Source organism: Diorhabda sublineata, chromosome 3 (genome assembly GCF_026230105.1).
Source record: "Diorhabda sublineata isolate icDioSubl1.1 chromosome 3, icDioSubl1.1, whole genome shotgun sequence".
In the NCBI taxonomy this organism is placed as follows: Eukaryota; Metazoa; Arthropoda; class Insecta; order Coleoptera; family Chrysomelidae; genus Diorhabda; species Diorhabda sublineata.
This window is the reverse complement of record NC_079476.1, coordinates 18,144,926-18,170,560: the sequence shown is the minus strand read 5'-3', so window position 1 is coordinate 18,170,560 and position 25,635 is coordinate 18,144,926. Positions and strand designations below refer to the sequence as shown.

At 31.1% G+C, this 25,635-nt stretch overlaps 1 protein-coding gene across 1 annotated transcript; it reads left to right on the top strand.

Moving 5' to 3' along the window:
* The first annotated feature begins 4,692 nt into the window (after positions 1–4,692).
* LOC130441325 (uncharacterized) lies at positions 4,693–25,635 on the top strand. Its single transcript, XM_056774948.1, has 4 exons — positions 4,693–4,822; positions 13,722–13,807; positions 23,521–23,751; positions 23,962–25,635. Exons 2-4 carry the CDS (start codon positions 13,724–13,726, stop codon positions 24,052–24,054), a joined length of 408 nt encoding a protein of 135 aa, XP_056630926.1. The 5' UTR covers positions 4,693–4,822; positions 13,722–13,723; the 3' UTR covers positions 24,055–25,635.

Sequence of the window (25,635 nt, the reverse complement as noted above, 5' to 3'; positions counted from 1 at the left end):
TTTTGTTCATTTATTCCATGTACCCTTGAAAATGAATCAATAATTGATCCTATTCTAAGTAGATATTTGTCTTTTTTCCTCATTTTTTAACTTGGGTCAACAGTTGTGAACATAAAATTATTATATTTTTAATCGTAATTAAAATAAAAATATATGACATGAAACATTTGGCTTTTGTATGAAGGAAACCGATTGAACGATATTTGTCGAAATAAATGAGTCTACAATTTTTAAAACATACTTTTTATGTCATTGTAAAAACAAACCGCCTTATGCTTGGTCCACTGGTCGGTGATATTAACATCATCCAGCATATTCCACTATTTCAATCAAGAGCTTAAAAGCTCTGCTTAATTTTCTCGCTAAAGTTAATCTCTTACTCTTACTCAAAGTCGTTGAAATGTTGTAAAGTCATCAGACGATCTTTTGATTGTTCTGGTACAGATGAAAATTAATTATCTGAATTAATTTTATTCGATTGTAGAGAGCAGCTACTTCCAAAATATTCGAGTCAGAATTTTTTGAAGATTTTTCATTTTCACTTCTACGTCTTCCACACAGATTTAAAAACGAAAGTATTATTAGTTAGAAAGTTATTAACGTGGTATCTGCATTCTGCTAGGTTAGATCCTTGGCAATTAAAATAATATGCTTCTTCTCTTAATTTAATATTAACCTAAAATGGAGATGAAAAACGATGTACTGAACACGACAATCGAAATAAGCTTCATAGAGAACTTGGAATGTTTATAGTGCGTATTTTACATCTTGAGTTTCAATAAATTTATCACGACGACTTTCGAAGTTTTCATAGACTTGTACAAAACAATTGATAATCTTTTATGACTCAAGAGACACTATATGATTGTAAAATATAAGTATTGTTACTATAACTATGATAAAAGCAAAGTTTATACAAAAAATTGATTTTGTTTTCATTTTTTTCTAACAGACGTTTTAAAGAATGACCTCACTAAGTCTATGTCAGTTGTAGAGAAAAAAAAATTATTTCGTATCCAATTTGATTATAAAATGAGCATGAACTATGAATACGGGGTCATGACCATAAGTCGGACAAGACTTTTTAGAAATTTCATGGGTATTTGTAAACATTCCCATGCAAGAATTGTCTGTCTAGTGTGGAAACTTTTTAGGTTTCGAAATTAGATTACAAAACTTTTCTTAGTGATTCATATTCACCGAAATGAATCAAAACAACAAAATAATTCGATATTTTTCCATAATTTGAAACCCACCCCATCTGTAAGTGTGAAAAACTATGGATTACATGGGTTGGTAACAGATTAAGATGCAATACAATCATTTTTGTCAACCTCACAATGTGTAATTCAATATTTACAAAGAACCTCTTTTGACAATTTGTTTTCCGATTTTTTTATGAAAAAAAGTACATTCAAACCAACAGTGTGTATTAATTTTCTCTATCAATAAACTGACTATCCTTGCCCTTGCCACATCTTCCACGTCGCTTTTAAGGTAATGAACAAACTGAGCTATTTATAATGGCCTTTTTTAAAGCTCAAAGAAGTACATGATGGTTATAGTAACTATTAAAAATTGAAAAAATCCGAATTGAGAGTATTTTCTTCAAGAATTTTATATTGTAAAACCTACAACATTAGCTAAACTGAGTGACAGAATTCTTCTTCTGATTAAATTATGATTTTATGAACTCAAAATTTCATGTAGACCCTTAAAAATGTAAATCCAAGAAGTTAGTGTACCTTTACAGTATCCGAAGACGATAACTTGGTTAAGGAAACGCGCAGTAGGCAGTGTATTTCTGTTGAAGGAGGTACAAAAATTAACAGATTATTCAGTAAAGTTAGTAGAGTTTAGAAATTTATATAAACTACCACTACCACTAATAATAACTCAAATCTCATGGTGAAATGATCTTGGGCACTTGTACTCAAATAAACCTCAAGATATAAATACACTTAACGATACATCTACTAGTATTTTATTAAGCATTTATTTAAAAAATCATTCTATTGAATATATTTTGGAAAATATGTTAGTAAATGATAAAATGTATAAATACATTTATTGTATCAATTCAATTGAATGTATGTATTACATTAAACAAATAAAATAGAACTTATTTCAATAGAATCTTTGTGAAAACTATTCCATTCATCATTTGCTTCTACTTTAATCAATCCAATACAAGAACATCCTATATGTGTGAGCTTTGAACGTACATATTTTCTACAAGTGAATTTGGAACGAACAGGCACACAATCAAAGTAAAATCACCGAGATGATTCATTATATCGTTCAGTGAATTGTTCAAATTTAACTTTTTATAAATTGAATCTATTCCCATACCAAAGAAAAAAGCTCGCAATAAGAATTCATGACTCAAATAACAAGTTAACAGATCACCTTAAAACCAAAAGGAGTATGATTCACTTCCTAGTAACTGTTAAATTTAAAAAAAAATATACCACAACACTATACCTCTTGCATTGGTATAGGCTACTTTGTCATGTTTAATTTCGTCACACTTTCTTGATAGTTCCCTCTCTTTCTCAATATTCTTTGAGCTGTATTACAAAAGTGCTTCTTACTTCAGGTATGTTCTTTTATGCGATAATATTCCCGATGGTTATCTCAGATGTGAGTCAATAAATCTATTGAGCGAGATCACACCGAAGTTGCGTCCACTTTGCCCACCAGAAAAAGGTGTGTTCAGCAGAATCTTCCTCCTCAGAATATGATGTGCAATGTTCAATTACTGACATTCCGATCTTCTTTAGAAAGCATCGGAAGTGCCCATGTCCCGTCAGGTGATACTTTACATAACCAAACTTCTTTTCTGTCTAGTTCTTCACGCTACTGATAAACCTGTCGTCTTCTGCAACCTTTTGACAATAATTTTGTAAGGATACAAAATTTGTTGTGATAAAATAGAGTGAAAATTTTGATGAATACTCTCATTAAGATTGTGACAGCCAGTATAATAATTAACTTTTATTTCCTTATCTTGATTATAGCTATCATTAAAACGCATTGTATGTTATTATACAGGTTAAGTACCCAATACTGGTATCAGTTGTTTTATTTGAAGTAAAAAGATTAATATAAGTTTGGTGTTGAAATCGGCTAGTGATGAAGTGAAAGTTTGTCATTTAAATAGCATGCGAAATAACATGTGTCTCCAAAATTTCATTTGATTTTACATAAATTGTTGTTTTTTAGAACGAATTCTGAAAAAGGAGTTTTCAAGCTTTCATCATCTTCAGTGCTATGCCTGTAAGTTTTTCTACTTCCTTCATTCGCTACCGTTCATCTCACATCGTTTCTCCGGAGTTATCCTGAAAAAACTTTCGACTCTGCTCATGCTTTTGTCTCTACAGGAAATAATTTGACAGGCTTTCTTCGGATGATGTATTTTATAATATCAAAGCTAACTGTTTCACATAATTTTGTTAACAAAACACGTAAAAATTGCCATTTTCAAAAAATTTTTGTGATAGTACAATTTATTTCCACAATTTTTGCGATTTCTAAGAATATTTTGTTTGCGCTATTTCATAAATATAATTCGTGGTACACTTGGAGTGTTTCAAATCACACATCGAAATGGAGGATAACAGAAATAATCTCATTAATGGTGTCTCTAAAGTTAATTTTTTTTATATTCATTAAAAACAGTTTCAACAATTAAGTTTTTCCATGAAGAGTAAGACAGAGGTGTATATTGAGATCAGTGCTCTTCCTAGTTGATTTTGATAAAATAGAAATTTAAAAAAGAACAAGCATTCACATTAGAAGGTGTAAGATTGGAGAATGAGAAAAGTCAAATTTCGGAAATATCATTTGTAGGTAATGATAAAGATATACTAAATAAAAAAACTAAACAATTAAATAGATCTTAATATCTAGGATCAAAAATTACGAAAGATGGAAGGATTGGAGAACGGAGATATAAGGAAGTTTCTTTCAAAAATATCTTTCTGGCAAAGACAGAGACACCAAATAAAAGCATAATTTTTTTGGAACAGTTTATTTGCTTGGTTACGTTACGTTAGGTAGAAATATGTATAAAACACAAAGCCAGAGAAATGAGATACAAGGTAAAATGATAATAGACAGGATAAAAAATAAAATAGTTTGAGCCTGTTATAAGAGAAAATGAAACAGCTAGAAGTATAATAGGAAAAAATAGGAAAAACAAAGAAAATATGGAATGAAGAAGTTGAGATATCAGAGAAGATGAAGATTGATTGGAATTGGGTAAGACAAATAGTAATGGATACAAAAGAATGGAGAATAGTTTGTAGAACTAGATAAGAAGATTGTAGATACACCCTCTGGTGAAGTTTCTTAGGATTATAGTTGAAAAAAATTATATGGATAAAAATTAATCTACTTGCTTTGCATTTTAAATTTAAATTTCTTATAGTGAAAGTCATAGTTTTTTACCTGTTTCAATTATCAAACAATAAAACATTTATATTCTATAAAAACCTCAAATTTTCCGTATATGTTTTAAGCCGAATGACTCACACTTTTCATTGCATTCTACATATTTCATTAAAAAAATAAATATTTCCAAATACAGTCGTAATAGTACAAAGAAATATCGAACGTTTCCGTGACCTTAGATCTGGTTCATTATTTTAGTTTCAGCACCCGTGTTAACGTTACCAATAAATAGTTACCACAGGTCATTTGGTAGGGGACCTCAACGGTCGGTTAAGTCAGTAACTCTCTATTTCAGACAGTTGAGTGAGGCGACTGCGAAAATTTATTCCGCATTCTGTTAAAGTGTAGAGTGAACTTTTATCAACAGGTAACGATTTTGCTATAAGTAATTCAAAATTGTGTTGAAATTTAGTAGAAATATGAAAATTAAATATCCTACATCTAATAAAAACTTTTTACGAATCTAACGCATGAAATAATATTTTTGACATATCTTATACCGTTTTTGTACATTTCTTTGGATTTACATAATGTTTAATACTTCTGTGTTTTTCGGTATATTCTTTGATATTAATGAGCTGACAATTATATGACTACTTTTCTGAAAGTATTTTGTCCTTTCTCTAGTTTTTTTTATCATTTCCTATTGTTGGTACTCGATAAAAAGCAATTAATACAATTTCACCACTATCTTAACAACAGCGGTTCTATTTAGTTTTCTGACTGCTTTTTCATATCCGCTTAAATAGTAGGAAATGCTTGGGTGATAGCTAGATGAATAGTCAATGTTTTTACCTTCATCAACATACTATTACTTCCTTTTCAAAAAATGGAACATAGTATTCGTAAATCTACTTTTGATGTAAAATTTTTCTTCTAGGGTTTTGTTAGTCATTATTCGAAAATACAATTAAAAAACGTAGGAGTTTGCTCAACTACTATTGACAGCCCTCCATTTTTTGATAGAAATACCATAAAAACACCATCAATGAGACTTTGTATATATTATTTATATAAAACAATGAATCACGAATTTTTTTTCAGCAAGAACGTGAAAGGTTAAACTTATTTTGAGTTAGAGTTGAACTAAAATTTGAAAAAAATGCTCAATTTCGAATTATATTCCAACAAAAATAATGTCTTCCAATGATTTATTGATATAGTGATAACAAGAATTATTAATCACATAATATTATTACAATATGATACTGAAGAGATTATTCCAGACTCAAAGGTTCTTTTCCCAGTAAAGAAAATACATTAAGGCACATAATGTTGAGCTCGGACTGCTTCAGGCTCTTTCGACATTCGAATTCTCTTACTTTTTAAATTGTTGTTCGGTCTAGATCAGCCTTTTTAGTGCGAAAAATTCTTTGAAGGTGTTGAGAAACAAAATTCTCTCAAGATCTTCATCATAATATTATCTGCTGTCAGTTCGTTGATTTGTGAATCCAATTCTTCTTTCTTCACCTTCCAACAACGTATACAGAGCATCATCCTGCACTCCATCATAGTCATTATCATTATTGTCAATCACGTCAAACAATATTTTTATAATATTCCATGAAACCTATGTTTTATTTTCTATTTCAATTGGATAAGATTCAGTTCAGAATGGACAGTTACACCACCGTAATCAATATGCCTTCGACATCCTTAATAGCATTGCTAAACCTGCCTCCTCTTTATTTAATAGTGTAAGAAGTGGCTTCTAGTAGCGTCCATAGATTGGTCTAGATAGAAAAATTGAAGTCAAAGAAACTGGAGATTCCAGAATCGATAGAACTAGAAAATATCTGGATTGAGCATCTTGAGATCAGTAATCATCAATCAACTTTGTCAATTGCTGGACATAAGTCTGACGAAATTTATTCTATCTATCTCAGTTATACGTGGCATTCATCCAGTTTTATAGTATTCTCCTAATATCATCGCACTATTGGTGAACCTCTTCACGAGGTCAGGAATGTCCAATGTCCAAGCGACTTTGAAAGTCTTGGAAGATAGCGAGTGAATGTCTAAGCTAACGCGGAAGCAGACATATACGAGTAATGGCTAACAGGCCTTCCAGGCAAAAAAGTCTAGTTAGTAAAGGAGTAACAACTCCATATTTTGAACCAGAGCCCTACTGTGGCCTCATCAGTTGTAACATCTACAAAAAACTGAAAGTATGGCTGAAGGATCAGATGAAGTTTTAATGGAGAAGAAAGCAATTTAGGCCTATAACGAACCAAATATCATCTAGGAAGACAGAGGAACATTTTGTATAACGACATCAATATGTTTATTGGTTTTCTGATAAGTTAACCTTGAGACGACTACATTTTGCGCGAAAACCAAAGATACCTTTCGAATGCCCGATTTTATCGAAAAACGTGGATACCTTCGAAAAGTAGTACTTACATTTTGATAAATGGGGCACAAAACCTTCTGCGTCGTTTTAATGACTTTTTATTTTCATCAGTTACTGGTGATTTCTAATGAGAGGAAATCTTATCAGTACATTAATATTCTGTCCAATGTCCAAGCGACTTTGAAGGTCTTGAAAGATATTGAATGCATGTCCAAGCTAACGTGAAAGCAAAAATATAGTGGCTAGTTGATGGTGATTTCTAATAGAAGTAAATAATTTATCTTTCTAGGTATAAAACTGTTATACAACTTACTTGGACTATTATGAAAATACATATTTTCTCGAATATAATATTCAAATTTCCATGTTATATATATACAATTTTGATATTAGTATAATTTCAAATTAGCTACTATATTATAGTATATTGTCAATAACGGCATCTTTCTACAGCTCAGTTTGCAAGGTCGTTGACATATAATATTAGCGTCAAACTAGAAGAAATTTCTCTACGTTTGATACTGTTAATTGAAGCATGAAACAGAAGTATGAGAATTCGAATAACTTGTTACTGCAGTAGCTATACGAACAATCTGAAGTTATTAGTACAGGTGATTAATTGATATCAATGATTATAGTGAATTAACATCAATCAATAAATCGTGCGACTAACTAAAGAAAACATATTTTTTGCAATCGATTTTATTCATCAATGAAAAGAAATACAATCATTCCAACGCTGCTCTAACTTCTCGATGCCGTACTTGTAGAAGGATTTTTCTTTTTACTGAAAGTAGACTTCAGTTTCAGTGATTGCTCAATCATTTGAGCTGAATTTCTTAACGGTGATTATTTTTTGAGATCAATGAATAGTCAGTAGTCACTGGGAACCAGATCTGGACTATGAGGATGAAAAAGCAATTCAAAAGGTGATTCGTTCAATTTAACCATCGTTGCCAGCGACTTATGAAACGTTGTATTGTCTTGGCGAAACAGTGGTGTTTTCTTCGACATATGAAGCGTTCTTCCTTCATTTTTGAATTGAAACGATCCAATAACTCTGTAGTTAGTTGATATTGATTGTCTCTCCCTTTCATAGTCGATGAACAATATTCCATGCCCATCCCAAAATACTGAAGCCATAACCTTTCCAGCTGACAGTTGTACCTTTAGACGCTTCGGACGTGGTTGACCGGACTCCGGACTCAGATGATAATCGTTTTGATTCCGGAGTAGAGTGATGGATCCATTTTCATATCGACGATAAAAATTTTGTTTATTATTTGTAGACACGGTCAAAAACTGCTCTGTATCTTCAACACATTGTTGATTTTTGATTGACTGTGAGTAAACGCAGCACCCACTTTGAAAATACCTTTCTCGTGGCATAATTGTAAACACACTTCCTTCTGATATCTCTAAGGCCTCAGCTACCTCACGCAATCTGAATTTACGGTTAGATATAACCAAATTGTGGACTTTTTTGATGTTTTCTGGAGTAACCATCTCAACTGGACGTTTACCATCATCAGTTCCTGTACGACCATGTTTAAATTCAACAAACCAATCACATATTGTTCTTTTCAATGTAGGAGACTCCAGATAACACTTTTGAAGCTATTGCTGAGTTTGTACAGTATTTTTTTTTCATCAAGAAGCAATGATAAATTAATACATGAAATTATTTTGAAAATAACAGAATTAGTTTCACTTAAGTGGCTGACTAATCGAAATATAGTGAAATAACACACATTACGCCTTTTGAAAGTTGGTACTTCATAGACGTCATATGGATTTGATAATGGCAGCGTTATCTATGTATCAGTCACACGACTTATTGAGTGATGTTAACCTCACTACCGAATTTTATAGAGGAATCCTTGAATATAGTTATTTATAGATCAACGTTATCCTAGAAGAAGGTTCGACGCCGCTTCTAGCGTTTACCATACAGCAACTTTGAGAGGTTATGGTAGTTTCTCATATACTACTATTAATTTCTGGTGCCCTAAGACTTTTCTCCGTAAATCAATTGATTGATTGATCGAAGTTCCTCATGATTTAAAATCTCATAAGGATGGGATTCAACTCAGGGATACTACATTTAAATTCACCAAAGGTTGCAGAATGAAACCCCGTGATACATGCCTACTTCCATCATCGAAGGAAACATATGGGTTCATGTTTTTTAGTGTGAAAAGAAGATCTTTATTGAAGCAAACACCTCCATTGACATTTTATTGACATATTAAGACAGATGTTATAATGTTAGCATAGTTGAGTGGAATGGATAATCGGGAAATCTGCGTCAAAACTACCATCGGCTTATCACACGAAAAATTTCTTTTGACACAAATTTTCCTTTGACCTTTCCTTTCCCTTATTAAAAGTAAAATCACTTCACGTAGTTTGGTTCAGTGCTTTTAGTAGCTGAAAAGTAGATAACACTTGGATGGAGCTACTAGCATTGAATCCATTCGATTTTTAGTCATCTCTAACTTTCAAAAGATACGTATATAAATTTGACGCCGTTCTACTATAAGTTTGTGAGATTTAACATTTTTAGTGAATCAGCTTTTGTTTTTTTGAAAAAATATATTAGAATATTGATAAAGCATTGGTTTTTGGCAAAAAATATATAAGCTAAAACTTGGTTCAATACACTTCAGATTTTCAGCAAGAAAATCAATCAGTGAGGAGTGATTAAGCTTCGAAGTTGTTGTTACTGAGGAAAATAACCGTGGAGTGGAACTGATTAAAATAGCTGAGACCCTAAAAATATCATAGAAACATGTGGGATATATCGGGGATGGATAGTTGGATATATGACAGCTCTATTTCAATTCTAAATTGTGTTTGGAGCTAATCGATGGTATTAAACCCGATGTTCGCGTTAATATGTGACGATGAGTAAAATAAAACTCTATCATTCCACATCCGAGTCCAATCAACATTTAGCCGAGAAGATTGCATGTAACTCCAAAGCGTGGAAAGACGCAAAGTCAGCTGGAAAGGTTATGGTATCAATATGTATGTTATAATATCTATCGGCTATCTTAAAAAGTATGAAACACTAAAGACAAATTGTACTATAAATATGGAATTAAGAATTTGTTTCACATAACTATGTCACTGTCTCGGCCTAACTGTTCATATAGAGCGAAACGTGTCGGGTGGATATATAGCAGTGGTTCCTACGGTTTCCTTTGGCGCATCCCGCATTCGTAAGTCACATTTTTCTATCTATGCACTCGTTTTCCTGGATAGCTCTGTTTTCGTGGTCTGTTCAATCCCTTCCTTTGAGCTCCCTTCTATTCTGCGGTTGGGATATTAATACTTTTGTCAGCCATCTGCCCTGCTTAATCCTCATCATATGTTCGGATATTCTGCAAGATGTTCGCAAGTAGTCCATTTCCACAGCCTTTATTGTTTTCTCATGACTATCCGTCAATATATTGCCATTTTTGGGTTTAGGTTGATTTTTTCTGTCCAAAGCAATGAGTCCAGAATTTGTGTTGCTTCATTCCCTTGCTGCACTCTATTTCTCATATCTTCTTTTATTGTTCCATCTTCCGAAATTAGTTTTCCTAGTTAATCAAATTATCTACATCGTCTGAACCTGTTTATCTGCAGTTCGGGGTCTCCTTTTGTGCTTTCTACCGGCACATATTCTATTTTCGACATTTCAATATTCAAACCCCCTGTTGCTTATTCGTCGTCCAATTTTCCTAGTATATAAACTGCATTGTTTTCTTAGCAGGCTATAACAACTTGGTTGCTGGGCACTACATCTATCTCAATTTCTATTTTCGCAATTAAAGTTCTCCAACTGCTCAGAGCTTCCTGAATGTATATTGTAAATAATGTTGGTGATAAACAGCACCCGTGTTTCAAACTTTTCGAATACGAGAATGGTTTCGATATGGTTTTTATTGTAGCGTGTCGTAGGCCTTTTCGATATCGACAAAACTTTACTCGCGAGTACGAGCGAAACAAGTTTCGGTGTAAGTATCAGGAATATACGAAGCGAAACTGTTTTTTGCGTTAAGTAGTCTCGCCTTAACGTTTTGAATAACTATTAAATTTTCAAAATTCACGTTCATAACCAATGATTTGAAACATTTAAACATTTCGTTAAGTCCTCAATTATTCAAGTATATGAGTATCTAATTATGTAATAAATAACTTTCTATATCTATAGTATCACTTTTGACTTCCACGAAATGTGAATATGTAATAGTTTCAACAATTATATTAAAATTAGATTAGAAGTGATATTCAAGCGTGAATAGTTTTTATATGAAATATCTTAATAAAACGCGTTGTGGATTTGGTATTATTAGAGTCACTGATTTTAGCATACTACTCAGAACGCGTTTGGGTAACAACTCGAGCATATACAAAGGTTATTGCGTTATGGGTAACGCAAAATACTCAGATTGCATTGTGGATGTATTCACTCATATCTCCACATGAAATTTTGATCAATGTTACAGCTAAATCTGAGAGTGAGGCCAATTCATCATAGAATGAATTCATTCCAACAAGAAGCTGTTAACCCAAACAAAATTAAATTATTTACTTAAACCTATCGAAAGAGGAAGCAAGACCTAGGATCAAAACTGACATCAAAAAATCTATTAGCCCTAGGTACATTCTTTTCAAGGTATCACTTTAGAGAATGGGATTTACGGGATTATTTTGAAGAAAAAAAATTGTGTTCTGTTGTAATATTCTTGATCTCATGAAGAGCGAAGCGTATCTCTCACAACGCAATACGAATATCTTGGTTAGGTTAGGTTAGGTTTCACAATAGAGCTTTGACTATGCGAATGCCTTGGTCAACTAAGATCATTTCCAAGACTGGGCCAAAAAATAGCAAGTTCCATAATAACTCAAGTGGTATACTCGCCAGCATTGTAAGATAAATCTGATAACAGATTTGACAAATCGGATTGTTTATTTATAACTTAATGAAATAAATTTCTTGAACGTGGAAAAATTATTAAATCATATAGATCGAGTGAAAAATATGAAAATGGAATTTTCGAACAGGAATAAGTGGAAAAGATAGACAAGAATTCCTAGTACAAACCAAAATGAATGAAAAAGTATTAATTTATGAATGTATTGAATGATGGTAAGTAATCGCCGGTAGTACATTATCTTTATTTAATTATTCAGATATCAACATTCTCATCATAGTTGAAGCATGGGAAATTTCGCTTGGGATTTCAAAATAAAAATGTTCTGAGATTATGAAGATAAAAATTAAGCTTACTGTGAGAAGAGAGGAGATTATGAAATACTCACTTTGATGAAGATATGGTAAATAAGAATGATTTACTTGCCTATTCAGAAGATTTTCCATGTAATTTGGAAAATTTCCGGAAAGTGTAAAACAATATGAATGAAAACTTTCTTATGGCATGTTTTTAGACGCATATCCTGAAAGAGCAGAGTATTGGGACTAGAATGACAAGTGGCTTTTTTCAGGGACCTACACTTTGATAATTTCTCGTTAATCAAAAAGACATCGATCAAAAAAAAATCAACAAACTAAAAAACAACGTGTTGAGACAAATGTGACTGAATTTAGCCAAAGACAAGGTTGTAATGAATTCAGTACCTCATTTTTTCAATTTTGACCTACTGAATCTTGGAAAAAATTCTGCTTGTCGAAGTAAAGTACAAAAATTTTAAAAATTAGTAAAATGTCATCATTTATTAATAAAAAATATTTTATCCTTGGATAACAAATAGAAACCTTTTTAAACGGCACTTGCTAGTTATATATATATATATATATATATATATATATATATATATATATATATATATATATATATATATATATATATATATATATATATTGCTGAAGGTTTTGCCTTCAGAATCTTGTTTACTTTAGACCTTTTCAGCCAAAAAAGAGAGTTATAGAGATTTTAGTCGGCAAATCTTGCAGTATTCAGAGTTGTTGACACGTATATCTGATATTACCAATTACAGCTCAGCATCAAGTAAAGGAAGCATTTTTCGGAAAAATATGTTCAATTCTTTTTTGTCCAGATTTTTACGTTCTACAAGTTTGGTCATAGACATTGTATCGAAATTTTTAACCCCTCCACGTTATTGACAAAATACCAATTTTCCGTAGCCGTTCGCTTGGAGAACAATTTTTTCTTAAAGTAGTTTGTGAAATACTGCTCGGAAACCGATAATAATTTCTATTAATTTCAGTATAAGGTTAAAAGCGTTGGTCCTGGACTATATATCTTAAAGCTATTAATTTTCCATTTTAGCAAATCGTATCTCTTCAATATTCCACATTGTTCAGAAGGAAGTTTTCCTTCTGATTTTCATAATCTCTGTTCTTTCACTTCACTTATCAATAATTTATATTCACCTTCCAACTTTCGCCCATAAAGCGAAGACCTTCGTATATTTACAAACTATATCCTATGTTCTACATTTTACAGTTGACCATGAATGATGTCGACTTCATATTGTCGAATGAGCTGGGTGATGCAGTACATCCCAATTTGATATTTTTTTTCTAATCTTCGTCTAACATTGTCCTGTTGCATGATAACGCCTTTTCTGTTAACAATCGATTTCGAAAATTGGTTCAATAGATCCAACAAAGATCCGCATCAATAGTTTTGTGAAGGTCACAATCTTTCAAAATTAACAACACAGAAAAGCAGCTTTTTGGACTGTAGGCTGTGTTGTTTATAGTCAAATTACTAAGGACCCAAATAACAAATGCTCTTGGATGGTCAATCAATGTTAAGTTTAAGGTTGATTCAGAATTACTCGATTGTCTCACATATTTTTGCTTTTAAAAATAATAAACTGCTAGATCTGCTAAAATGATATCTTTTCAATAAAATCTGGAAATTTTTTGTTACAGTTATGTTTAGATTGACTGCTGCAATCTTCTTTTTATCGGTTGCAACCGTTATTGCCTTCCCTACCAACAATGAACAACTGGACAAGGTAAGAAAGTATTGATTTTAATTACAAATTCCTTTACTGATATTACTAATCAATAATATATACCGTACAGTACATTCAAGAGTTGAAATGTTAGGTATTACGAGAGTTATATACAGAAAATTTTTTTTTCTTAGAACTTCTGCAAATTCCCTTTCGTTTTATTAAAACAGTACTAAAACAAGACGACTAAGATTACTCACATATCCTGAATAAACCATATACTGAGATCTCACATCTTTGAGGCATTGAAAAGCGATTTCTAGCGATCGATCGGCATTAATGTTTCACTTTATTGCTAAATTCGAACAATAGGTATTCATTTCTTTAATTTTTTATTTTTTAGACCTTTGGATATATTAATGCATTTAAATTTTCTTAATTTTAGGTCTCTTTTGTACTAAAATTAGTTTTTTTAATAATTTTTAAAAGAAATGTAAATTTTGACGTTTCGACTTTTCTTTAAATCTTTATCAAAATATATAGATTAGATGAATTGAAAATAAATGAAAATAATACTAAAATTGAAGTAGAAGAAAATGCAATGGAATTAATGAAAAAATAAATGGAATAAATAATGAGACGATAATGGCAGAAAGGGATTTGAATTGATTGAACGTCAAAATTTATCTTTCTTTCAAAAATTACTAGTTTCAAACAAAATGTTTATCAATCTTTGTTTTGTAATAGCAATATTTAAAGCAAAATTGTGAGCATTACTAATTTGAAGTGTGAAAGTGAGAAGAAGTTACAGTACTATTGGCACTTGACGAGTTCAAAGAAATCAATCGTTGTATTAGTACTTATTGGATTTTTGGTAGGATCGTGAACTACAATATTGCTTGAAGTCGAACAAGTTGTTTCAACAGCTCAGCTATTCCACGCAGCAGTAGTTGAAGCAATGATAGTTAGTATGATAGCTTATATGGGAGTCACGACATACGAAGATGAAGTTTGACGGCTCTACTCAATTTTCTCTATACATTAAAACAGATTTACCGATTTCCATTTGTCATTGAGCGGATCTCATGGTTCCAAACGACTCCGAATAAACGATTCCGTCGGTCTGTTATTTCTAGTCTAGGATTCCTTAGCTTCTTCTGCATGTTTTCTTGTATTCCTTGATGCCCTCTCATCAAGAAATATAAGAAAACATGCAAAAGATGCACAAAAATCTGAGATCAAGTTGTTGCTTTATAGTAGATGAAGATTACTGCTCTATACAGGATATTTCGGGACTTAATGCAAAACATTCGGGAGTGAGTAGATGATGTGAGAATAATCATGTGAAATTTCCCATCCGACGCCTCGTTTCTAAGTTATTGGCAAAATCAGAACTTATAACATGTTTCCTGAGGTGGATTTGTCGGGGAGGTCCATTTGCATGGCCACCACGTTCCCCTGAATTGAATACAATGAATCAATTGTGTTTTGAGAAAGTCTAGCCTGCTCTGAAAAAAGTAACGTTTCATTAACCATAAAAATGATAGTAACCGTTTTTAATTATAGAGGAGGAGTTGGACTAATTGACTAATTTCAAAAATTGCGAACAGATTTGAAGAAAAAGAAAGTGCTTTTCCACATCTGTCTCCCAGCGACATATTCTGTTTGTTAAATCAAAATTTTCACTTGCAGGATAAAATAAAGACGTTATTGCACACATTAACGCCTATTTTGAGAAGATACGACAACTATTTTATGAAAGGATAGCTTACGTAAAATGTCTTGTTCGTTAGTTGGATCGCAAGCCGTCTGACACAACCCAACCCAGAAATCGTTTAGCTGAAAATATTCCTTTCACTTTTTTTGTCATATTTATTATAATAACATTCAATTATTTATATGAAATTGCTCAAATTTCGATTATATATATTAATTGAAATAGAATACAACATGCATAGGGGTAATATTCAATTTAAAATCATTCAGATATTCAAACTAATAATTACGAATGCTACAATTACGTGATTAGAAAAACAAGAGATTGGAATTCAAGGTTCTTCTAAGTAGTTGAGACAATTGAAGTTAATTCGTCATTTTCAACGTAAATCGAACATTTCCTATGTAAATGCAGATAATAACTATGTTCTTCATTAATTTTTTTTTGTTTTCCTTTTATTTTAGAAATTTTTGGTTAGGTTTATATACTGTGTCCCAACCATGAATAATAAATTGAACAGGGTGGACATGTTGAAAACCTGCAATGCATTCGATTAACTGAACATTTTCTGTTGTGTGGTTATAACCTCATACTGCTAGCGGAATAATAGTCAAGAAAGGCAAGGGAATCGTTGGTGACTGTAGCTGAAGAATAATTAATGAGAAAGTTTCCTGTTAAATCATGAGAAAAATCCTTTTTCCGCTACTAACTTCGATGGTTTTAGTAAAATATATTCTGAAGTATTGTCGAGAGTAAAACAGGTCAAAGCAGTATTTTATAATTTACTTCTCGTAAGATCTTTTATAAAAGGTACAGCATAAGACGATTACTTGATAATACTCGGGTGTAAATAGTTGGATTTGTCCTATTTTCTAGTTCTATTTAAAAAAATAGAGAAATTTGATATTTATGTTAAACTTTGAACACTTTTTATACACACCTTGTATAGAATGAAAAATTTTTCAACATAGATTCACATACGTCTGACTGTGCTAATAGCAACCGAATAGAAATCATTTTCATATCTTTAAAGATATTTTCATAAAAAATAATTTATAAGGGTCTGCAACGGTCAAATTTTTTACAAAGTATGCATTTTGCGAAAAAATTTTTTGGACAAAATATATTAAAATTTTACATAGATTTTTAAAATGTATATATACAGGGTATTCTATTCAAAATAACAAAGTTAGAGAGGTAGAACCGGAAGTCGATCATCTCTGAAAACATTTTATTTAAAAAGATCGTGTCCGAAAACCTAAACGTAGAAATTTTCGTGATTTTTCTATGAGTATTTTGCCATATTCAGATGGTTTTAACTCGTTGTGGGACGCCCTATAAATTTTCAATGTACCTACTTTACAATTAAATTGAATGTTGAAAATGTTCTCCATTCACTTCTTGACAATAAACGAAGCTATGTTTGAATTATAGTACAACATTTTGTACGACTTCAGAGGTAATTTCGTTAATTAATTTCTTCAGCAATACTGTCGGGTCTATTGAAATATACTTCAGAAATAATCAGTTATTTCGTATCTGTTCTGCTTAACATCAGGAAAAAATCATCATTTAAATGTTTTATTTCAACTTCGGCGGAGATAACGAACTTGTAGCTATAACTTAGAAATTTTGAAATTTACGTATAGGGAATATTCGATGAAAAATAATAAGTATTTTTCAAGGATTTCGAAAAGCGCAAAATCTTCATTTGAAATAACAAAGTTCATTATTATTCGGGAAAAAAGAAAGATCAGACAACAATGTAAATACCACCATAATACCGGCCGTATCATAAGACACAAAAATTTATGATAAACTACAAGCCGTTTCCGATATAACTGAGGCGTTCTATACATAAAACTCACTCTGTATAATAACAACTATGAAGGTTTGTACCACAGACTAATCAATTATATTAATATGTATTCAAAACATGATTGTTTCAATTAAGTGTGCCCTTAAGACAATTGTGAAGGATAAACTGATTCATTGTCTCTTGACCAATGAAATCTGTTTAACAAACTTACGCCGAATATTTAAACTATTCAGGACGGTATTTTCTCTTGACATTAATCTGAATAACTGTCAGAAATGTAAACTCCTGGGAATTATTTAGAGGATTGGGAACACAGAGATGCATCGGTAGTAAACTCGAAAAAATATAGGATTGTATTTAGATTATAATTCGAGTACTTTAATTGTCTGTTAAATTGATGCATTAGAGGAGATGTAGAGTATGCAGTATAGAATTTATCACAGACAACTTATATTATTTCGACTCATCATTCATCACTCACCATTATTTATATCCATGACGAGTATACTCTGGGCTAAATGAATATCAAATATAAATCTAACTGGGACTATGTGAAAAATCTAACCGACAATAGTGATGTGTAGCAATGCAAATATTATGAAAAAACTAGAAATGTTAGTATTTGTTTGAGCAGGCTTGAGATATTCAATAACCTCATAAAAAGGAGTCTAAAAGGCTTTTCTCTCTCACATCCTGTTTCAAACCCATTTTTGCGGCCTGAATTAGTGGATATTCAGTGTTCAGAAGAAATTGGATCAAATTATTATTGAATGTATTTTGTGGAAAAAACCCTATTGAATTTATAGCAACTCTTTTAAGTTACTGAGAATAATTCAAAATCTTGCGAAAATAAAAACAAATTAACACATTTTGAAGGAAACTTTAGTAGAATGGAAGACAAAACAACATTCTCAAAATGATCCTACTCAACTTGATGAACGAAATATTAAGAATATTTATCTGTTTTTGATATAACATGTTATTAATCGAAATTTTCTCGATCAACTCCAAAAACTTCTTTCGTTGCTCAAGCAGTATAGGTTCTGAAATTATCAAACAAAAGGATGAAACCTTCTTTTTCAATATACCCGATGCCAACGGTTTTCATCGAATTATTCATCGTAACTTCATCACACTTGATTAGAATAATATAATATTCAATATCTTTTTTCTGTTTCGGTATTAGAAAAATATTAATTTTCTGTAGCGAGTTGGTGCCCCTGAATAACAATTTCTTTTTGACAGTTGACTAGACGATTCATAATATAAGGTTGGTAACTAAGTACATTCGCTTTTTACTGATAGAGAGCTTTGCTTTCATTCTTTGAATATTTTATATTAGTGCTGTACTGTGCCGTTTGTCATATGATACTAGTCACATTCACGTAACTTTGGAAGCAAGTAGTGCGTGACTTTTATTCAAGCTATCAATTGTGGGGTAATTTTAAATGAAGTAAAGAAACGATTTTAGACATATTTTACTTCATTATGCTGCTGCTACTGCTGACAAAGAAATATATGAAGTTGTTGGTGCTGATTGGGATTTTTCCCTCAAGCAACGTTCTGGTCGGCCTACTGAATTTGATGATGACCAAATCAAAGCTACATGTAATGCACACAACAATTGAAAAACACTTAAAACTTCTTGGGCTAGTTAAGAAGCTTGATATTTGGATACCTCACGAATTGAAAGGAATTTATTTAACACAACTCATCACTGGTGACTAAAAATGAATCCTGAACAGTAACATAGTTCGAAAAAGATCATGTAGCAAACATGATGAACCAGCAGAAACCACATCAGAAGATGAAAACAACGAAAAAGCTCATGCTGTCAGTTTGGTGGGATTGTGGGATGTTGTGTTTTTTGAGCTGCTTCCAAAGAACCAACCGATCAATTCTGATGTTAACTGTCAACAATTAATGGAGCAATCAAAGAGAAACGGTCAAAATGTCAAAATGGATTGGTTTAGTGCTTGACCATGATAATGTAAGGCCTCACACATCTTTGGCAACTCGTAAGAAACTATTTGAGAAGGTATATCTTCATAGCTGCTTTTTTCTTCTTAGAAACGATGGAAAGCTGATCGTAAAATTTGTTTTTTAAGTATACCCTATATTTTTTATCGATATCCTAATTTACATTTATTCGAAAACCTTATGATGTGAATAATAGATCAATGAAGCAGAAAAGTTTAAATGTAATTGTTTGTTGATGATTCTGAAAAGTTACAAACTTTGTTGATATAATTAATTTTATGATCGACATTAAAAGGCAGTTGGGGAACTGTTTGTATTTGTAAAATAATTTCAAGTTGGAAAATGATTGAAAAGTGGAAATAAATGTTTTTCAGAATAGAAAAATTGGAGGATACTTTTTTAATGCCGACAAAGAATTATTCAGATCCTACAGGCAACTGGGATATCACTTAAATAAGGTATTGAAATCAAAATTAATAATTGGCTAAACAATTTGCCTCAACTGATAAAAAAACAAAATTAGATATTTTGGATTATTAATCGTAAATTGAATACGTATTGTGATTTTTAATTTGAATTTTTTACTAGAGTCTATTTTCATGAATAAGAGAGTAATAAAATTATGAAGCATTCTTAATCCATAGGCGTATCTATCTTTTAGTAGACTGTTGAAATATTTCTTCGTTGCAGCTGCTATTTCTGAGTAAATCTCTCTCAACGACGAAAGCCATATAAACAAGCAAATGCAATGAGAGATTTGTCGTTCGTCTTATTTATTTTTAAGTATATAACACACATGAACTACTTCTTGGTTTCAAATGAACAAACTTTTGAAAAACGCGATCATGAACACTATCTTAATTCTCGGTTGATCATTTCAATATTTAAAGACTTCTTAATAGTTTCTCTCTCACAAAAATGTGGGTACTCATTTTGTGCTCTACAATTTTGGTTCCGGCACTTTTTTTCGAATTTTATAATGGAAATTTTGAAGTAAGAAAAATATTAAAACCTTTTTTATATAGAATGTTGTGCTCCACATTTTTTGTCCCGGCAGTTCGTGTTCAAATCCTCATATGTACATGAACCCACTTTACGGTGAAAATGATGTGGTTAGGAAAAAATGTTTGGAGATCAATCTGTAGAGAATTCTGTGCTGTACATTTTTTTGCTCCAGCAGTTTTTCTTGAATTCCTCGTAGTTTTTGAGTAATTCGCGATTCAAAATATTTTTCAGTGTCTAAACCCATTTTAACGCGAAAATTTTCAAGTTAGGAACAAATACCTAGGATACTATTTTGTAGAAAATTTTGTACCCTACACTTTTTTTGTGCCAGTTTTTTCAAATTTCTCATAGTTTGTGGGTTATTCGCGTTTGAAGTCCCAAAATTTCAAAAATCCGTGTCCGTAATTTTGTTAAGAGTTGCTAGACTTATTCAGTATACCAAAACCTCCCAGAATCTTGAAAATCAAAACCGCTCAATTAAATTTACGGTTTCAACTCAAAATCGCCTAATTTGCCCGTACCATATCCGGTGCTCCATTTATAAAATCCAAAATCAGTTCCATTGTGAAAATTTTTGGTTTTTCCAATTTTTGAGTTTCATGAATGCAATAGTTTATGAAATATAAAGTTTCGAATGTTGTTGTGGGTTGAGAACTCAAAATAAATCTGTCTAAGATATTTTTATATAAATAAAACTGCCTAAGACTTTTTCTTAAAATGCCTTCGTTTCAATCCTTTATTTGATTTTTTTCAAGGCTTTGGGCTATGTTATATTGCACGCAATTTTTTGCAGGAAAGTAATCAGATTCTTCTTTCATGTTTAATTAGCTGAACCATCATTGTTTTATTATTATTATTATAAATAAGTTTTTATTACTTTTACATAAAATAAAGTAAAATTCAGTTTTTGTCTTATCAAATTATTCATATTCATATCATAAGTGTAGTATATTTTACCATCAAAAAATCAATTTTCATTTATTTTAAATGAAAATAAACCTTCATAGACTTACAAAACCGATGTACTTTTGTATAACGTGGAAAAATATTTGCTACGACAAAATTATAAAATAGTAGAAAATATTGAAATAAAAATGCCCTCTGATGAAACAACGGTTCATCTTTTTATTGGGTTGATGTAATATAGTTTATTATTTGTTATTTTATATTAATAAAAGCTATTTGACGAACGGAAATAATAAAAAGCATGAGGATTAATTATAAATATGTTTTGTCTTCATGAGAAGTTCTTGTGTTATAAAAACAGCCTATCAATTTAATCTAAATATGAATATTATAATTATACAATTATTTACATTGATATGGAATTATTCTGTAATAAAAAAGTGTCTTCAAAAATATGGTTTCATATGAATTTTGTAATTAATAGTAATTTGAAACTTGCAATTTCATATTTACGTATATTACTTATTTCTATTATGAAAAAATGGAGATAGGAAATTTTCAAAGGCTATTAAAAGTATTCAAATTTGCTTTATTACATTTTTTTCTCAATTTTGTTCCTCTAATTATTTTTCCGTTTTTTTGTTTGTTTGATTGTGAGTGAATCTACAATCTCGCGATAACGTGAAAACAATTATTTTGTGAAGTAATATAAACTTTTGAGGCTTTTGAATTCTATATTCAATATATATCATATGTTTAGGATCAATGTTACACAGATCCCTTACTTTTTACAGGTTTCTATTAAACTTCATCTGACAATGATAAAAAAAATATTTTGCAATTTACAATAATAATATAATGTCCGAATTATGACAAAATTTTCGGTCAGTGCCATTATGTTAATATTTTTAGGTTATTCAATAATTTTGAATTGAATTTATTCACCCAAGATTTCCTCTGAAACATTATTAGGTGTAATCCACTTTACTACAAGTTAATGAAGTAACATTGTAACTAATCATGATTGTTGTCTGTTGTTGTTGTTCAAACCAGAAAACTAAAATTTTTGCGACTGAATTTAAGCAGAAATGTACATTTGCCTTACAGACAATATTTAAGCAAAATGGAATAAAGAACATCCAAGCCAGTGGATTGCAAAGGGCGAATCTGCTCCGAAAAGGCAAAAACGGTTTCCCCGGTCGTAAAAATCATGACAAACAGTTTCAAGAGAACGAAAAAGCTTGCCCACTTACCGTATTCACCAAATCTAGCCTTTAGCTTTTCTGTTTTCTAATCTCAAACTAACTCTTATAGAAGAGATATCTTCATCAGACGAGAAGACGAGAACGTCATTAAATTTATAACTGGTTATTTTGGGGAAAGGGAGGCAGCTATTATTTATAATGAATAAAAAGGTTGAAGCATCTCTGGATTATCCCATGTATAGACGCACGTTGTCAAATCTGAACTCGTTGAAGTGAGTCCTATGTCAATACCAAAATGAATCGTATCACATATTAAAAAACTGTGCATTCCATATAACACAGTGATAGTGTCTGTCGTAAGTGTAAATTTGCACAGCAGTCTTGTACAGACAAACATGGAGGTGGTTCAACTCATCTATTATCACATACGAACGTATCACATCAAAACGTTGCGAAAATTCACGAAAATTATGTAAAACTACAGCTAAGAAACTTAATATTCTATTTAAACATTTCAATAATTTCATTATAATATCTGAAATTCTTCATTATTCTATATTTCTTTATTTAAGTCTGGCTATTCCTATCAAATACTGATGAAATCTACTCCAAATTGATTTGATTCAAATAATAATTTTCAGAATTTCAGTTCATTACATCGTAAAACTTCGGAACCTTCATTTAAATCAACATGTCCCATTATCTAATATCATTATCACAAATACGAATACTTTAACTATAAGATTTTAACATAATTCATCAGATATGACAAATTTCAACCGTTGTACTAGATCCGGAACTGGAAACTCCTAACAATTTCAATATTTCAATTATCAACCTCTTCAGAGGATATTTATAACCTCATATCGCCCCATAGATATTATTCTCTCAACTAATTACCCTAAGTAAACCTTTCGGAGAAACTGAAGTAGGTTTTAAAAGCTGCAGACAAATTTCCATATAATATCAACCCTGGGGAGGTTTATAAGCAAGTATAGATACCAGTTCCAAAACTAATTATGGATATAAAAATGACGTTTTCAAGATATATATAGGAACTTTTCTACTTTATTGAATAAAATCTTCAAACCGTTTACATACTCCAGAATAACCAGATTAAATTCATTTTGTTTCCTTCTAGGCAACAATAAATGATGTGGCGGTGAATACAGTGTCAGAAGAAAAGAAAGTTGAACAAACTGTTGTGTCTTCTGATCCTCAGCAACCAGCAGCACCAGCATCATCAATTCAGATAACGGGTATCACTACCGGATTGAATCCATCACCTGCAGCACCCGCAACAGAAAATACCCCGTTCAAACCGGTTCGAACGGGATCTGTTTTCGCTAGATTCATCGATGATATATTCCAGGTAATGTGTTTAAAATTATTTGGAAGATTTTGATGACTCTCGTGAATTTTTATTGTTGCTAATTAATCAAAAGGGCTAATTTCTATGGAAGATTGTTGTTCTTACTTAAGATACTCAAATATATCATCATAAATACTCTAATTTCTCCACTGTTTATTCTATTTCCGCTTCAAATTGTAATCATGCTATTAAAATTCTGTTTATTTCCAGATTCCAATAGCAGTACTTCAGAATGTTGCAAAACTGATAAGCAATCCATTTAATCAACGAAAAAACCCAGAAGTAGTAGCTACAGTATCATAAACAGATAGTTTTTTATACCGTTTATTCCACAAATCTTGCTTTCATAATTGATAACATATTTTCTACAAATTTGCTAACAAATTACTTGAAAAATTGATACTTGTTTACTTTTATGCAGTATTAGAAACCACAAATCGAAAAAACAGAAACAATTCGTTTTATCGGTTTCTATCAATTCTAATTTATTTCCTTTTTGTTTCCAGAAATTTTAATATTTTTCTTCTTTGTTAACTACTTCTTCCTATTTCTTTATTATACTTTCCAAACTCTCTTTCATTCATTTTTAAATTACTCGTGGTTTCTCTCTTTTCTATCTACGTCTTCCCTACCAGGAATTTATGATTTCCATAGTTTCTTCATTGTTCACTGTTACACTATTGAACTTGATTTGACATTATTTAGTTTGTTTGGATCATATATTGATCATATTACTTTTATTTTCAATATTTACAATGAATGTTTCAGCTTCGTTTGTCACCCACTTATCATTTTATAAATTCCCTTTGTTCTGATATTACTTCACCTTCAAATATATTTCTATTAACGTTAAATGCATCATTTGCTTCTTCAGTTTCTAATTAATCCAGTTGGTATATTTTTAGGTTACTTTTCATGAATTGATGGTAGTTTTCCTAAAATAACATGACAAATGAAAGAGCGGAAAATTCTGTATAAAAAAATGTTGTATTCGATTTCTAAAAATGTGTATTTAGTGAAGACATTTTACTGCTCACAACTTTAATTTTCTCACCGACAGAAAACAAATTATCAATTGAGACCACATAGGGGTGGTATTTACACCAGCTCGGTGAACTTTCAGGATCGATTTTTTGTTGTTGTGTTGTGGGGTGTCCATTATGCAGAATTTCTACTTTCTATTTCACTATTTCAGCTCAGAGGGATTTTTGGTTTCTAGCGATTGGGCTAATATCTAATTTCGTGTTATTTCTATGAGTTATTTATCGAAAATAACCAAACCGGAACAAATGGAAGCTAGGGATGGTCTCTAAAGGATAATGAATATCAGATTAGCCCATATAATGTTGTTAATACTTATTATTGATTGTACTAAATTTTTAAAAATGTTACTAAAATTTAAAATCTTGAATCCTGTGGTCAGTGTCTTTATGATTAATGTTCACTTCTTATTCTTTTGTAGTTTTCTCTAACTGTGTTTTCATCATCCATTTCATTTTTGCTTATAATGACAATAATTACATAATTTGTTCATGTCGTAATCAGGACGATATTTCGCATATTATTTTGTGTTTTGTTACGAATGATTCATTAACTTATGGTCCCGTCCCCTTCCTGATATTTCGATTTATTGTTTTATATTCTCCTCATGGTTTTTGTCCCTTTTTATATGATTTCTACTAAGATTATGAGTTATTGCAAATTTTTTTATATTTGTGAATCGAACGGAAATGAATTTTTTATGATGTGTTGTTAGCATTTTTGATAGATATCGATTTTTCGTGAAATACTATAGAGCGTTAATGATTTGATCAACCATCATAGTTTTATTTGTAAATATGTTATTTGTTAAGTTTTGTTACGTGAATAAAAGTATCAATGAAT

Excerpts from the sequence above, each read along its gene's own strand:
- LOC130441325 (XM_056774948.1), top strand. The coding sequence starts at position 13,724 with ATGTTTAGATTGACTGCTGCAATCTTCTTTTTATCGGTTGCAACCGTT. Across the intron at positions 13,808-23,520 it reads ACAATGAACAACTGGACAAG|GCAACAATAAATGATGTGGC; the intron begins GTAAGAAAGTAT and ends GTTTCCTTCTAG. Across the intron at positions 23,752-23,961 it reads TCATCGATGATATATTCCAG|ATTCCAATAGCAGTACTTCA; the intron begins GTAATGTGTTTA and ends GTTTATTTCCAG.